Source organism: Phalacrocorax carbo, unplaced genomic scaffold (genome assembly GCF_963921805.1).
Source record: "Phalacrocorax carbo unplaced genomic scaffold, bPhaCar2.1 SCAFFOLD_54, whole genome shotgun sequence".
In the NCBI taxonomy this organism is placed as follows: Eukaryota; Metazoa; Chordata; class Aves; order Suliformes; family Phalacrocoracidae; genus Phalacrocorax; species Phalacrocorax carbo.
The window spans coordinates 730,001-746,652 of record NW_026990395.1 but is presented as its reverse complement, the minus strand read 5'-3'; the positions used below and the strand labels follow the sequence as shown (position 1 = coordinate 746,652).

At 39.1% G+C, this 16,652-nt stretch overlaps 1 protein-coding gene across 1 annotated transcript in view; it reads left to right on the top strand.

Moving 5' to 3' along the window:
- The window catches only part of LOC104044465 (maltase-glucoamylase-like), a 61,525-nt gene that overhangs the window by 34,996 nt on the left and 9,877 nt on the right, over positions 1–16,652 (top strand). The window contains exons 27-45 of the mRNA XM_064440299.1: positions 246–400; positions 2,126–2,294; positions 3,473–3,569; positions 3,680–3,792; positions 3,971–4,096; positions 4,768–4,896; positions 4,980–5,087; positions 5,328–5,390; positions 5,709–5,843; positions 6,733–6,817; positions 8,658–8,796; positions 11,994–12,127; positions 12,555–12,589; positions 12,687–12,803; positions 13,588–13,736; positions 14,965–15,049; positions 15,209–15,265; positions 15,850–15,974; positions 16,451–16,539. Of these exons, the coding sequence (XP_064296369.1) occupies positions 246–400; positions 2,126–2,294; positions 3,473–3,569; positions 3,680–3,792; positions 3,971–4,096; positions 4,768–4,896; positions 4,980–5,087; positions 5,328–5,390; positions 5,709–5,843; positions 6,733–6,817; positions 8,658–8,796; positions 11,994–12,127; positions 12,555–12,589; positions 12,687–12,803; positions 13,588–13,736; positions 14,965–15,049; positions 15,209–15,265; positions 15,850–15,974; positions 16,451–16,539 (2,110 nt within the window). The remainder of the gene's footprint in view (positions 1–245; positions 401–2,125; positions 2,295–3,472; positions 3,570–3,679; positions 3,793–3,970; positions 4,097–4,767; positions 4,897–4,979; positions 5,088–5,327; positions 5,391–5,708; positions 5,844–6,732; positions 6,818–8,657; positions 8,797–11,993; positions 12,128–12,554; positions 12,590–12,686; positions 12,804–13,587; positions 13,737–14,964; positions 15,050–15,208; positions 15,266–15,849; positions 15,975–16,450; positions 16,540–16,652) is intronic.

Below are 16,652 nucleotides of genomic sequence, written 5' to 3'. Positions count from 1 at the left end.
GCTTATCTCGGCAAATTTACTCAACCATTTAAAGTCATTCTGATTTCTTACCGGTGCTAGCAAGAACGAGTTGAACAATCCTCTGTGTCTGGCTCGGAGCCTTCCACTCCGTAGATTATTTTCTATCAGCCAATAGCAACACAAGAAAGTGCTTTCACTATTTTTACCCTGATTTCTTGAAAATGTAGCTTGGTAATTTCTGCATATTCCGTGTATGTTGAAGTGAATTAATTTTCCATGCGTAGATTTATGATTATGCAAACGAACGCTACGAGGTGCCGGTACCGTTAAGTCTCCCCAAGTCGCCCGAGAGCACAGTTGAGAATCGACTTTATGACGTAACAGTTCAGAACAAACCATTTGGCATCCAGGTTCGACGCAGAAGCACAGGGACGGTGATGTGAGCCATGCTTATTTCATTTCATTTTCTAATTTGATTTTGCTAATTTAATTTTTTATTTTATTTTTTCGTTTAACTTTCTCTTTTCTTCATTTTTTAAATTTAAAATTTTCATTTAATTTTGTAAATTTCATTTTTCTTCCATTTACAAATTTAATTTCATTATTTTTCTTTTCATTTTTCATGTCATTATTTCTTCCCCTCCCTTTTTCTTCCTTTTCTTCTCCTTTTACCTTTTCCTTTTCTTCTGCCAAAACATTTTATTGTCCAATCCATTCTAAATGCCACGAGACAAATTTTTGTGTCTGTCCCATAAAATGGCCACATCTGTCAAATATTAAACCCTGCTCCAGCAGCAGTTGCTTGGCCTTTGCATAAATATGAGAGTATTAACCCAAAGGAAGGATGATGAAGGTGACATGAACAAGAGCCTGTTTTTCCCCCAAATTGGCTAAGGTGGTTCCCTGCCAACACATACTTTGATACTGGCTAAAGTCCTCTGCATTGTCTTCAAGTACAAAGCAAAGATCAGAGAATCATGGAATCATTGAGGTTGGAAAAGACCTCGAGGATCATCAAGGCCAACCCCCAACCCAACACCCCCAGGCCTCCAAAACCGTGTCCCCAAGGGACACGTCTGCACGTCCTTTGAGCCCCCCCAGGGACGGTGACGCCCCCACCTCTCTGGGCAGCCTGTGCCAGGGCCTGACCGCTCCGGCAGGGAAGACATTGGTCCTAATCTCCAGCCTAAACCTCCCCTGGCGCAGCTCGAGGCCGTTCCCTCTCATCCTATCGCTTAAATTGGGAGCAGAGACCGACCCCCCCTCACTCCAGCCCCTCTCAGGCAGCTGCAGAGAGCGAGAAGGTCTCCCCTCAGCCCCCCCTTCTCCAGGCTAAACCCCCCCAGCCCCCTCAGCCGCCCCCCAGCACACTTGTGCTCCAGACCCTGCCCCAGCCCCACTGCCCTTCTCTGGACACGCTCCAGCCCCTCAAGGCCCTTCTTGCCCCGAGGGGCCCAAACCTGAGCCCAGCACTCGAGGTGGGGCCTCGAGGTGCGGCAGTCATTGGAAGAACACTCACCTTGTGACTCAGTTTTTAACAGAAAAAAGTTGATTTACGCCTGATGTTTTAACGTAATCTGCACAAAGAAACCCCATTAAACTCTAAAAAAAAACCCCGCGTTGCCCTCTGTTGTGGTTTAGCCTCAGCCAGTGACTGAGCCCCACGCAGCCCCTCACTCGCTGCCCCACCCCAGTGGGATGGGGGAGACTCGGAAGGGCAAAAGCAAGAAAACTCGTGGGTTGAGATAAAAGCAGTTTAATAATTAAAATAAAATGGTAATACTAATAGTAATAACGATAACAATAATAATAATGATTATAATTATGATGATGATAATAACAGCAATAACAAGAACAACAATAATAACAATACCATAATGACAAGGAAAATAACAAAAGAGAGAAATGAAACACAGGGAAAGAAACCAAGTGATGCAACCACTCACCACCCGCCGACCGACCATGACACGCTCTAAAAAAAAATTACATTAAACTCTAAAAAAAGTCCTAATGTTAAGTTTTCTTAACAACCGTAATGGTTTTAGTCCAACTTTTATGAATAATGAGATTTTTAGAGAAAAAGCGTTGGCCTTGAAAGAGCAGCCACCAGCTCTTCCTGGCACTGAAACTGCTGTCACCTTGTTCTCTTTTCCCTCCTTTTCAGCTGGGATTCTCAGCTACCCACTTTCACCTTCAGCGACATGTTCATTCAGATTTCGACCCGTTTGGCCTCCCCGTACCTGTACGGGTTTGGCGAAAGCGAACACACCATGTTTCGACGTGACATGAACTGGCACACCTGGGGCATGTTCGCCAGGGACCAGCCTCCTGGAGTAAGTGGACGGGGGGAAAAAATATTCCCATTTTGCTGTCTTTTCTGGGATTTCTGCTTTTTTTTTTTGCTTTGTATCAACTGCTGTCGATTGGGTATGGAGATAGCCAATCCTGACCCTGGGTTGGGTTAACCCCTGGTATCAATAGAGGCTGGGGGTGAAGGGGTGGAGTTAAAAACCTTTAGTTTAAAACCATTGCCCTTGTCCTGCCACAACAGACCTTGTTGAAGAGATTGCCCCCATCTTTCCTACAGTCCCCCCTTAAGTACCCCCTTTAAGTACATAAAGGCCAAGGGGTGATGGCTTTAAACTAAAATAAGGTAGATTTAGACCAGATATAAGGAAGAATATTTTGTAGTGAGGGTGGTGAACTGGCCCAGGTTGCCCAGAGAGGCTGTGGAGGCCCCATCCCTGGAAACCTTCCAGGTCAGGTTGGACGGGGCTCTGAGCGACCCGGCCTAGTTGGAGATGTCCCTGCTCATGGCGAGGGGGTTGGACTAGAGACCTCTAAAGGTCCCTTCCCACCCAAACCATTCCATGATTCTATGCTCCTCCCTCCTGGGTCAGACCTGGGCCAAGGCCTACAACTCTGGGATCGAATTAGGACTTACAGAGTTAAATAAAATATTTGATGTGACACAAATACTGGCATTTTGCAAGGGATTAATCATGGACTAGTGGTGCCTTATTATAGCTGTAATTTGAAAACTTGAAACATTTTAAGTAAATGAAAGAGAAAAAAGTCACCAGCTTGTCTTCCTGGTAAAGGCTACCTGGAAATATTGGAAGAGAAAGTTTCCTCCCAGGGAAGTGATTTTGTATTAGCAGTTTTTAAAGCTAGAAATACATTTTCTTCCCTCCCCACCCGGAGCAACCGGAAACAGATCGACCTCAACATTTGAAGCTGAAAATGATGGCTCCTGGTCAACGTTTCCTGTTGCGCGTTCAACGCGCAACGTTCTTTGTGGCCTGCTCGACCGCTGTCTATGGTTTAGGAGACGCGGTAGCGTGGGGCTGACGGTTGGACTTGATGATCCTAGAGGTCTTTTCCGACCTTAATGATTCTATAATTCTATGATTTATTAACCTTGTTATTCATAATGGATAATTTATTGGTGGGTGCAAATAACTGGATACTAATTAACTGTCTTTCTAATAGAAAATTCTTTCATTTCCAGTACAAGTTGAATTCCTACGGTTTCCAGCCGTTCTACATGGGTCTTGAAGAAGATGGCAACGCCCACGGAGTTCTTTTGCTTAACAGCAACGCAATGGGTGAAAAAGAGCAAAAATTCACTTTCTGTTCTCAACGTGTTTTACTTCAAAGTTCCGTTTTTGCCTTACTTAGGCCTTTGTTGCCCTCTTGCACTGCCTTCTTTTTCCAGATGTGACCTTCCAGCCCACGCCTGCTCTGACCTACCGCACAACCGGGGGAATTCTAGACTTTTACATGGTTTTGGGGCCAACACCAGAGCTTGTCGTTCAGGAATACACCGCGGTATGATTCTCCTGTTGCAAATTGAAAGCGTTATGGGGTTTTGGTTTGGTTTGGTTTGCTTGGCTTTTATTTTTTGTTTGTTTGTTTGTTGTTGTTTTGTTAATTTTTGGTGGGTTTTTTTTTTGCTTGTTTTGTTTTGACCTATTTGCAATATGTATTTTTTCTTGTTCATTTTTAGCTGGTTGGCCGACCAGTCATGCCACCCTACTGGGCACTGGGATTCCAGTTATGCCGCTACGGATATGAAAATGACACCGAAATCGCCAAGTTGGTGGAGGACATGAAAACAGCCGGGATACCCTATGTACGTTGAGAGCCATTAAATCTTGTGATGGTGCTTGAAATTCTGGTTTTGGGGTTTTGTATAATTTGAAACAGTGAAAGAAATGCTCTGATTAATGCCATAGTTCAACTTTTCCATGCACTTTACAGGGAAACCTGAGGGAAACAAAATAAAGCAACTTGATTTGCGCTAAACGTTGTCCTGTGCTGAGAAACCTACTTTTTGACATGATTTTGGGATACTTGTATAAGACTTAACCAAATTATACCTAAATTAAGCATGGCTTTTATTTTACAGGTAATTAACATCAAATTCTTTCAGTATGGGGCAACCCATTCCCTTGTTTCTGGACGGTGTGCAGTAACGTGTGCAGGCAATGCGTATATTGACATATATTCATACTTATGCACAAATCCAGGGGTGTTTTTTTTTTGTTTAGATGCATGAATTTCTATTTTCTTCACAATAAATATGGTGGTAAAAGCTGAATTTCAGACTGGATGGATGGTGAAGTGTGTTCATCCAATAACCTGAGCTTTAGGCAGCAGCTGATTCCAATTTTACATTTTAAAAAAAGTCAGAATCTTGCCTAATTTTACAAATAGGCGATGAACTTGCTGGTGGATGATGTCATTCAGGAAATGACAAAAAACCCCTCCTTTATTTTAATTTTCGTTTTGTGTGAACTGCAGGACGTCCAATATGCAGACATTGATTACATGGAACGGCAACTGGACTTCACCCTTAACCCACGCTTCAGTGGATTACCGGCTTTAATTAATAAAATACATGAAGAAGGAATGAGGTTTATCCTAATCCTGGTGAGAGCTGAATTCTGGTTTAACAGCATTTCTGTATTTCTCTTTTGAGCATAAAACCAAAATTTTTTTACCTTTAATTTTAGGATCCAGCCATATCTGGTAACGAAACCGATTACCCCGCCTTCGAAAGAGGTTTGGAGAAGGATGTCTTCATAAAATGGCCCAATACCGATGACATTATATACGCAAAGGTGCTGCTCTTAAAAAGCTGATTGTTTTATCCAAATAAGCATCGTGCCAGGTTAGACGCTGGGGAGAGGACTTCAAATATCAAGTACCCTCCCAAATTTAGTTGAGTGCTACAAATGGAAATGTCTTCAGGTTGTGTCACCTTTGGACTACGTAGCAGCAAAGCTTTGTTGCTGTTGACAGTCTTTTTTTTGTTGATCCAGTTTAATTTGACTTTTTTAACATCTCCTTCCTCCTATTAGGTCTGGCCAGATCTTCCCAACGTAGAAGTCAATAACACGCTGGACTGGGAAACCCAAGTGGAGGTAAACGTTGATATCTTTTGGTGACTGACACATGTAGAGAGGGAGCAACAAATTTGTTAAGGTTTATAACTGTGAACTGGCTGATAAAACCTAATCTAAGACGTTGGGTGCAGAAAGTGACCTTTTTTCCTCCAGAGCACCAAAAATCCTAAATAAGATCAGAGCGAGTTACAGAAACTGCCCAGCCTTTCTGCCAGAATACCTAAAAACTGTAGCAAACCCATGAATTTTTAAAGAACAAGTTCTAACATTTTTGTAGTGGGTTGATTTCAGTCCTGTGCCTGTGCTTTAATTTTTATTTCTCTGCTATTTTTACAGCTCTACCGAGCATATGTAGCTTTTCCAGATTTCTTCCGCAATTCCACAGCCGAGTGGTGGACGAGAGAAATCACTGAAGTCTACACCAACCCACACAACGCATCGAAAAGCCTGAAGTTTGACGGCCTATGGATTGTAAGCGTAAAAAATTATTCTGTTTCTGAGATTTTGTGGCCTCTTTTTGTCCTAAGGTTGGTTCTCCACACCTCAAAACCCAGCAATGCTCCGAGGCCTCCAAGGGAGGAAGGATACAACCCTTTAATGCTAAATATCATGAACGGTGGACTAATGTTTAAAAATCCTTCTTGATAACCGCGTCATTATTTGCTCTACGTTTTTGCCCGTTGAACAATTTCACTTTCTCAAATCTTCATTATTTACTTTTGACCCGCTTAATGGCTCTTTTGTAGTGTTGTTTTTCTTCCGTCGCTTCGTAAAATCTTTTTCTTTTTAGCAATAAGAGACTATTATATTTTACCGTTACTACTTCTGCAAGGCAAAATGAGATAAATGACAGGTTTATTTTGCTTCTTAAATAAAGTGGACTCACGGTAGCTGTAGAATCTATTAAATATTAATACATTCCTAAAGAAAACCCCCAAATATCTAGAAATGCAGTAAAATATTTGTTATTTTTCCCGTACCCCAGCTCCAGTGTACTGCTGCAACCAGAGGACCACAGGCACTGAGAACAAGAGCCATCATTACAAAATTCAGAGATTTTAGTAACTTAGATATCTGTAGCTATATTTTCTGTATTGATTTCAATTTTACACAAAGGAAAACCTGCCATTTTCAGGAAATATTACTGATAAATAACAAGTTCTCTAAAACTGAAGCCTCTGCCTTCAATTAATGTCTATGAATTTGATGTTTTACTCTGTGGGACAGGAGATGTGCAGAATCTGTCTATGAAGGGAATTGCTCATCGGGGAAATTTGTCTCTTGAACCACTGTTTTATGCTGATTAAAAAGGAAATGCAACGGGCGGCCCTGAAAATCCGTGTTTGCTTTTTGTTTCCAGGACATGAACGAACCCGCAAGCTTCGTTAACGGTGCCGTTCAAGGCTGTAGAAATCAACAGCTGAACTTTCCCCCCTATTTACCCCGTAAGTCCGATCACTGCCGTAAAACGTAACTGTTCTGGGTCGGTCTGGTTTGCACGGAACTTCTTTCATGCTAGATGTGGCGCAAACGCCGAGAATTAGGTAGCCAAATCTCTAACTGAACCCATAGCGGAAAGTTGACCAATTTTTGGAGATGGTCAACGCCCTTAACGCCGCTCTTTGTTGGTGAGAGCAGGGACCCTGTGGCACTTCTGAAAAATTAAGGTTGTTTTTCTTTTTTTCTAGATTTTGGTATCTCTTTTCTATCTAGGTAATTTGCTTTGGACATGGTCAAGGCTGTGGCTTTCAGGGTTTTGCATCGTTTTCCAAGACGAAAATGCAATTAGTGACTAAAACCTTAAAAAATACCCTCCTCTGATTAATAGTTACTTATATACAAAATTATAAGGCCTAATTTGATGAATGGTCTTGAAACACTTGCTCTCCCTAGCAGGGCTTTCCCGGAGCACTGGTGAGGAGCAGTACTAATCGGCAACAACTCGCTAATGCTTCCTTACAGTACTTCTGTTGCGCTCTGATGTGTTTAAACGCAATTTCTTAGAGTGTTCAGAAACAGGCTTTCCCCCCAAGTTCTCTGGGTAGACGGCTGATAGGGTAATATTCACAATTTGCAGTATTTTCTGAGTTAGGATAGATCCTGTTTACTCTTTGATCCCCTTCAGTATGAGCAGCTCTGAGTTACTGTTTTGCTTGCAGGAGTACCCAGGTACTTACACAGAAGTATCAGGAATTTAAGGATTTACTAAAATTATGAAACCGATTTTCTGAATAGAATTTATCCTAATTTATAGAATATGATCCTAAATTATTAGAATGATAGAATCCTAAATTTATAGCGTATCTAATTTATAGAATATGATCCTAAATTATTAGAATGATAGAATCCTAAATTTATAGCGTATCTAATTTATAGAATATGATCCTAAATTATTAGAATGATAGAATCCTAAATTTATAGCGTATCTAATTTATAGAATATGATCCTAAATTATTAGAATGATAGAATCCTAAATTTATAGTGTATCTAATTTATAGAATATGATCCTAAATTATTAGAATGATAGAATCCTAAATTTATAGCGTATCTAATTTATAGAATATGATCCTAAATTTATAGAATGATAGAATCCTAAATTTATAGTGTATCTAATTTATAGAATATGATCCTAAATTTATAGAATGATAGAATCCTAAATTTATAGTGTATCTAATTTATAGAATATGATCCTAAATTTATAGAATGATAGAATCCTAAATTTATAGTGTATCTAATTTATAGAATATGATCCTAAATTTATAGAATGATAGAATCCTAAATTTATAGTGTATCTAATTTATAGAATATGATCCTAAATTTATAGAATGATAGAATCCTAAATTTATAGTGTATCTAATTTATAGAATATGATCCTAAATTTATAGAATGATAGAATCCTAAATTTATAGCGTATCTAATTTATAGAATATGATCCTAAATTTATAGAATGATAGAATCCTAAATTTATAGCGTATGTAATTTATAGAATATGATCCTACATTATTAGAATGATAGAATCCTAAATTTATAGAATATCTAATATATAGAATATTATCCTCAATTTCTGAATTTGGCATTTCCTGAAGTATTTTTTCAAAAATCTGAAATCGACCCTCAGAAACCCTAAAATTTTGTTTTCTTTAAAATAAAATAAATGACCCCGTAAATACGTAAAAGGAAGTGAACACCCATGACGACGATGTAAATAGAAAAAAAAGTAACTTGTTAAAGTTCTTATGGGTTGTAAAATGTTAAAATACAAGTGCCTTCCTCCCGCCCCGACAGAGCTGGGATCTAGGCCGGAGGGGCTGGCTTTCAAAACGCTCTGCATGGAAGGTCAGCAGCACCTCCCAGACGGTTCCCCCGTCAGTCACTACGACGTCCACAACCTTTATGGATGGTCACAGGCCAAACCGACGCTCGAGTAAGCAGCCCTTTTATTTTTTTTGCGACAATTTCACCCGTTTATTTACCAGAAATAATTTTTTTCTCATAATTGTTCTTTTCACCTGAAGTTCTTCAGTTAAAGTGAATAATTTCCCCCCCCAAAACCCCACCCCAAAACACTCTTCTGCCCCTTACAAGGCAGCACTGAGAAAAATTCTGAACACTTTGATGAATCAATGAAAAGCGATTCGTCAAAGACAGTCTCAAGTGCTCGGGGTAATTCAAGTAGACAGAAATTCTGGTTTCCATGGATTTCTATGATAATACGTTTTATTTATAGTGTCGACCTTCTCTTGGCCTTCCATCAAGGGAGGGAAAGCGAATCTGGATTTTAAAGTATAGGCTACAATACAACCATCGAGTGAATATCATTAAAATAAATTAAATGGCGTGGAAAAGGGAAAAAAGGACGTCTGAAACATAAATCGTGTGCCCACGTTTTCCTTCTCAGAAGTTGTTTTTCTCCGTTCCAGGACAAATTTTATAATATAGTTCACAGTGAGTCGTATTGTAGCCGATTATGAGGTAATGAGAACGGGCCGTTGGACCACTTCCGGTGCAACGAGCCAGCGAGAGCAGCGCTCCTTGGCAGGGCGCCGCCACCGTGAACCCCCAGGAGCGTTCACAGGGGCCCAAATGCAGAGGGAAAAAGCGAATCGACTTGCACGTTTGGCCCAGGCGATGCTGCATCTGGCAACGTGCCGCGGCGCCGCTCGGCGTCGAGGCGCTCGCGATGGTCCCGGCAGGAGAGGAGGGGCGTGACAAGAGCGCTGCTTGTGTCATGAGCCAAGGCTAAAGGAGTTCGGGAGCTGTAAGCGGACAGCAATCGAGCACGAGGGGGAGCATTTCCGTTGGTTCTGGGTATTGAGCCTGTTAGGAAAGATTTCCTTCTGTTTTAAGAGGCACTATAATACTATACAATATTATATGTAGCTCTACATAATATTATATAATATGTATCTCTATGATATAATATGATATAATATAATATGATATGATATGATATGATACGATACGATACAATACAATACAATACAATATAATACAATATAATACAATACAATACAACACAACACAATACAATATATAATATAATATAATATGATATAATATAATATGATATAATATAATATGATATGATATAATATGATATGATATGATATAATATAATATAATATAATATAATATAATATAATATAATATAATATAATATAATATAATATAATATAATATAATATAATATAATATAATATAATATAATATAATATAATATAATATAATATAATATAATATAATATAATATAATAATATGATATGATACAATATGGTATGATATGGTATGATATAATGTGATATAAACTGATATAATATAATATAAAATGATGTAATGTAATGTAATATAATGTAATATAATGTAATATAATGTAATATAATGTAATATAATATAATATGATATGATATGATATGATATAATATAATATAATATAATATAATATAATATAATATAATATAATATAATATAATATAATATAATATAATATAATATAATATAATATAATATAATATAATATAATATAATATAATGTAACATAATATAATATAATGTAACATAATATAATATGATACGATACAATATGATGTAACATAATATATCTATATATAGGTATACTATATATTATATAGTGTTTCATAACATTATAATGGTAATTTTATTTATTATATTCTAATATTATATTGTCATATATTATATTTTCATCTATTACATTGTCATGTCGTATCATAGTCCGTTCCATAATGGATTGTATTATATAATATATTGTATATGACAATACATTGCGAAGAGACAGTAGAGACCAGGAGACCTACCGTGTACCTCGGAAGAAATAATCGCATTAGTCTAGTTCCGTTACTACGGAAATTTCAGTGACTCGGATGTTTCCGCAGGAATTCCCGCATCGCAAAAGCTGCAAACCGTGCGGGGAAATAGCCGCTACCTGATTTGCACCGGCTCTTTGGGCTGTCACGGGGGGGCAGCGGGGGGGGGCAGCCCCACTTCCCCAGGGAAGGCTCTAACTAGCATTTCAGCGTAGCCGCCTGCTCCGGCAGAGGGGTTCGGGTAAGAAACCAGCCCCCTGCCGCACGCAGCACGCCAACGCCTGTGCTTTAGCAAAGCGTGCCAGCGCCGTCACCAGGGAAAATTCCGCCTCACTCAATTTTTTTTTTTTAATTGTTTTTTGACTTTTCTTGTCTTTTCTTTTTGACTTTGCCTTTAAGCTTTTTTTTTTTCACTTGGTTACCTTTAAGGGTGTCTCACCGTGGTGGTCCAAGATTCTTTAAGGAAATACGTTATTTGTTTTTTGAGGAATGGGGCGGAAACTAAAGAAAATTAAATTCCCTTCAACACCATCCTTGAATAATTATTAACCCCTGGCCTAAACCGTGCGACTCTGGCTTACGGAAACCCAAACAAAATCAAACCCAGAGGTTCGCTCGTGCCAAGAGACGTCCAATCAACTGGTTCTTCTTCGCTGTGGGGCCCGTTCCCGCCCTGAGATGAAAACATCAACTTTAGCACGATAATTTGGAGACGATGCTGGCTATTTCAAATAATCTTACTTCCTTTGCAACGATTACAGAGCAAAGACTTGGGTTTTTTTCGTTCCGCTACCCTTCCGGCAGCGAACGCCATGCCGACAGCGCTAATATTCCCCGTACTTCTGTTTTTACCCCCGTTATTGCCTTGGTCTGAATTTTCTTAGGACCATTTTTAAACGTTGCTGCAAATTTTCTAGTGTTGTAATAACGGACTGACGTGTCGTGAAACATGTAACCCTTAAAAAATGTGTGCGTTGGGCTGCAATTCTGTTATCCCATAACGTCATTAGCCTTTAAAAAAAAAAATCCTTAATTCGGTGCCTCCTCGCTTTGCCAGTTAATTTCCTAACGACGGGTTGGCTGACACTTAATTCTCCGTTTCTGCAGATGTGTGGGTCGTAGTGACCTCCGGTAAAAACCACGTCTCATTTGGGTTTATGGCTGCTGATGCTCACAAGGCGAGCGCGGCAGCGCTTTCCTACAGAAACCACCAATTTTATTTTCGGAGCCGTGTGTTGAGGCCTTTTGTGGTTATCTCAGTTCTCACCCCGTTGGTTTCTTCTCCCATGCGCAACCCAGGGCCTTGCGGAATATCACAAAGGAGCGAGGAATTGTCGTCACCCGTTCAACCTACCCCAGCAGCGGGAAGTGGTCGGGACATTGGCTGGGGGACAACACCGCAGCCTGGAACCAGCTCGAAAAATCCATCATCGGTACGTTGACCCAACCTATGACCAATTTATTCCATGTTTCTTCTTCGCTTCTTTCCTAAAAATCATGGGTTTTGAGCCAAAATGGGCTACTCAGTTGAGGAATTAGAATTTACGGCCAGTTTCTTCTTGGCCTTTTTGGTTTTTTTCTTATCACCTCTTAAGAAAGTCTTCACATTTTCTATAGGAATTGGGTTTATTGCAGGGGTTCGAGCACCACGTTGTCCTCAAATTCAACCCCTGTCACCTTCCCGTCATTCTCTCCCTGTTGGCCAAAAACTGCTGCTTTGCTTCTTAAGACCCAGCTTTTCTGGGGTGATTCTGGAAATCCATTCCTTTTCCTCACCCCGAGGTGTATGATCTGCACAACCCCAACCGCGACAAATAAAAAAGTGCAGTTGTTATTGAATTGTTTTCTTTTTCCTCGCAGGTATGATGGAGTTTAGTCTCTTCGGAATATCTTACGTAAGCTCACAATTTATTGCCTTATATTTCAGTTATCTTTATTAACAAAAATGGCTTTCCCATTGCCATCGAGGATTTTTTTTTTTTAAATCTTCAGACCGGAGCCGATATCTGCGGCTTCTTCGGCGACTCCGAGTACGAGCTGTGTGCGCGATGGATGGAGCTGGGTGCCTTTTACCCGTATTCGAGGAATCACAACGGCAAAGGAGCCAAGGTGGGCGCCTTCGGCGTCCGCTTCAACTGAGTTTTTTTCATTTCCCATGTTTTCACCATCTCCTACATTTTTTTATTCCCCGTAAATGCCATTTTTAGGTAAACCCACCACAATTAGAAGAAAAAATTGGTTGTTTTTCATATGTTCCGGGTCTACTTAAACACACCACCAAGGCTAAAATAGTTATTTTTTTTCATGTAGGACATTTTTATTTCAAGATACCATGCTTACAAGACTAAAATAATTATTTTTATGGCTGAACACACTTAAAGGGGCAAAACTGACCGTAGTGTTGTCATCCCAGCAAATTAGAAAAGGGAACAGTGGAATGAGATTCCTGAGTGTCAGAATTCCTATATTTTGCCCACTTTCATAAAATACCGTATCTCTTTTAAGAATAAATGAAAATAACTGGCTAAATGCAGGCCTGTATGAGAGAAAAACAAGGTAACCGGGAAAACGGTAATAAAGGAAACAGCCTTTTTATCCTCGTTAGAGCTTTAGGTCGAGCAGAGCTATTTGGCCTTCGTTAAAGAACAGAGACATAAATAAGGGAACTCGAAATTAGAGGAGGACAAGGAATTTGCAAGGCTCCACCTGGGTCTCTTCAGCTGTGCTTTGCTGTGTCGATTTTGAGGGACGTTTGCCGATTATCGCCGCTAAATTATATGAAAGTATAAGATGAAAATGAGAGGGTAAACATGAGGGCTTCCTTCCCCCCACCTCTTCCCAACAAAATAATCCTGTTTGAGTAATGACAAGCTCTTTTTTTTTTGTTGTTTAGAGGCAAGATCCTGTTGCCTGGAATTCAACATTTGAAGAAATTTCCAGGAAAGTGCTAAATATAAGATACACCCTCTTACCCTATTTGTACACATTAATGTACGAAGCCAACGCCCACGGCAGCACCGTCGTCCGCCCTCTGCTCCACGAGTAAGTGCGGTCCTTCCTTCTCCGTGAATAAGGAATTCCCGGTGAAGTCCACAGGATTTCCATGGTCCTTGTAAAAAGGTTTTCCGTCAATTACGGCGATTTTTTTAATTTTAAAACTGGCAAGGGGTTGGGAATGCCCATGTTCAGCATCGGGTTGCCCTGACAGCTCAAGGTCTCAATTCCACACAATATGTTTATAGTGTATTTTCTTATGTATATGATAGAAAAAATATAGAAAAAAAATATAATAGAAAATATGTATATTTTCTTATCTGTAAATATAATTAATATATAAAATTTAAAGCTCTATCTCATCACCCCTTGCAGCATGCAGCGAATACAGTTTGCCTGGCGCTGGATATACGTAGAATCAGAGAGCACGTGTGTTGCAAAAATAGCCGGGCAAAAATTTTAAGCAGAGAAACAGAAAAGGAAGGAGAAAATAGGGGTTTTGATACAAGTCTTGAGAAGTTTGCAGGGCAAGGTAACTTAATTTGGCTAAACTGATTTAGCAGGGCTTATTTTTTTTTTTAAAAAGGCTTTTATAGCAGTTTTTTTCCTTTTTTTCTTTTTTTTTTTTTTAAAAAACGTGTTTTTAGAGGCATGAGACTTTATTTGTACCTGGTCAGAAGGGGCAATACGTGCCAAAGACTAGTTAATGCCTTAACGTTCAAGATGAAGTCTCACATTGAAAAAATGCTTGTCTTCCACTCAGAAATACTGAATTGTCAGCGTGTAGTCCCAGCCTAATTGTGGCTAATCTAAGACTTGATTCTGACAAAGTACCTGGCAAAAAGTATTTGTGTTCATTCAGAATTCAGAAAGTATTTGTGCCCCTGCTTAATTTTGCTGTTGATAATACTAAGCTAGAGCGATTTTTAAAGTTTTGTCATCTAAATACAGTAAATAATAAGAATTTTTGTATATATGTAGGCATAGGCCAGCTAACGTGAAGAAACAGCAGAAATGAAAATTAAGTAAAAGGTGGTGTTTCCCCTAAAGATTTTCACTTTAGGGTCTTCATTCATTCTTGACACACTTTAATTGATACACTTGTAAATAAAATGGGATTAATTTTTAACCGTTATTATCTATTATTAATAAATAGGTAATAGTATTGCTGGTAGCACACTTACGGTTGAGGAAATGGTAGTTTTACTGAGAAAAAAGGAAACTTTTTGGAAATGGTCGACGCTGAGGGTTTGACCACTCTTTTGTGACTTTGCAGGTTTGTGGAAGACAAAACAACATGGGAAATATACAAACAGTTTCTGTGGGGACCGGCACTGCTCATCAGCCCTGCGCTGGAACAGGTGAAACATCGCAAATAAAAATATCAGAAATAGAAATATCAGAAAAGTGGGGGGTAAAAAATAGAAAATATTAGAGATTGATGAAAATACTAGAAGTGACGTGAGCTAAAATTTGCTTTTCGGCTTTAATAGACTTAAATTAAGACTGTTTAATTGCAGGGTGCCGTAACGGTGAGTGCTTACCTGCCGAACGCCCGCTGGTATGATTACCACACGGTAAGTAATTTTAAATACTATATTATATTTATTTTTCCTGCTACGTTTAAAAAGGAATACGATGCGCTGCGGTGGGGTGTGAATCCACCACCTCTGTTTTATCAAGTTGTGTCCAGCAGGAGTTTTTAGTGATGTAAAAAAAATTGTATCTTGGCTGATTTTCATTTGTTAATTAATCAGTTTGTTTTAATGTAATCTTCCACATGACCAGTAAAAAGGAGGAATAATACCCCTAATCTGAATAATATCTGTAATCTGAAGCGCTTCCATGTTTCCTTTTTTTTTTAACCCTTCCATGATACATATAATTTCTTTTCTAAGAATGATGGAGTGGAAGAAGACAAAAGTTTTAAACAATTTTTACATCCTCAGGCTTTAAACGCCGCTCCATTCATCAGGTGCTGTGTAATTGCTTTATATATGCAGAATTTCAGATTCTACCTAGAAAATACGTAGTTCTGCATTAAAAAAGGGTTTGCAGTGACGACTCTCTTAGTATTTATAAACTTCCATTCTAAAAAAAGTTTAAAATGGGTAATTAAACGTAGAGATTATCCTTTATGCTTATTTTTAACCATATATAGGGTGAGTATATCGGCTTTAGGGGACAATTCAGAAATTTATCATCTCCTTTGGAACACATCAACCTCCACATCCGAGGCGGCTACATCCTCGCTCAGCAAAGCCCTGCTAATACTACATTTTACAGGTACGATAAGAAGCACCAAGCAATTAAAATTTAATGTCTTTTTAAGAAAGAAAAATGGAGATATTTAAGTAGTTAATGAAATATTTAAAGTTTAATTAATGAAGTACAAATTGATATTTAGTGACTCGGCAATGAAATTGTGCATTAATGACATAGCGAGAGCATTTTTCTGGACTCCTTATTTTCAACCCGGGGAAAAAAATGATTCAGGTTTAATGTACAGCTTGCTTGGAATTATCTGCCATTTTGTATAAACTTGAGCAGTCCTGAGAAAATCGATATGTATGGCAGCACCTTAATTTTATGGCCGTTTCCCCCTCCTTCTGGTTTCCCCCCGTGGCCTCCTTTAAATGTAATGCTCTGGATTGGCAAGAGCAGGGGTAAATTGTGTCATGTACAATGTCTAATATAAATTATTGCACCTGCAAGACCTAAAATGTGATCGCCCAAGAGAAAATATTCATTTTTTTTCGTAGCCGAAAAAACCCGTTGGCACTTACCGTTGCTTTGGATGACGACCAACTTGCAGAAGGTCGGCTTTATTGGGATGACGGGGTGAGCATTGGTGAGTACCAAGGGTCTTTTTTACGTGATACATTAACTAATTCAGAGTCTACGCTGCCTTTGTGTAGCTCGGTGGATTGCCGACGCCAACAGTTGGGTTTTATTTTGGGATTA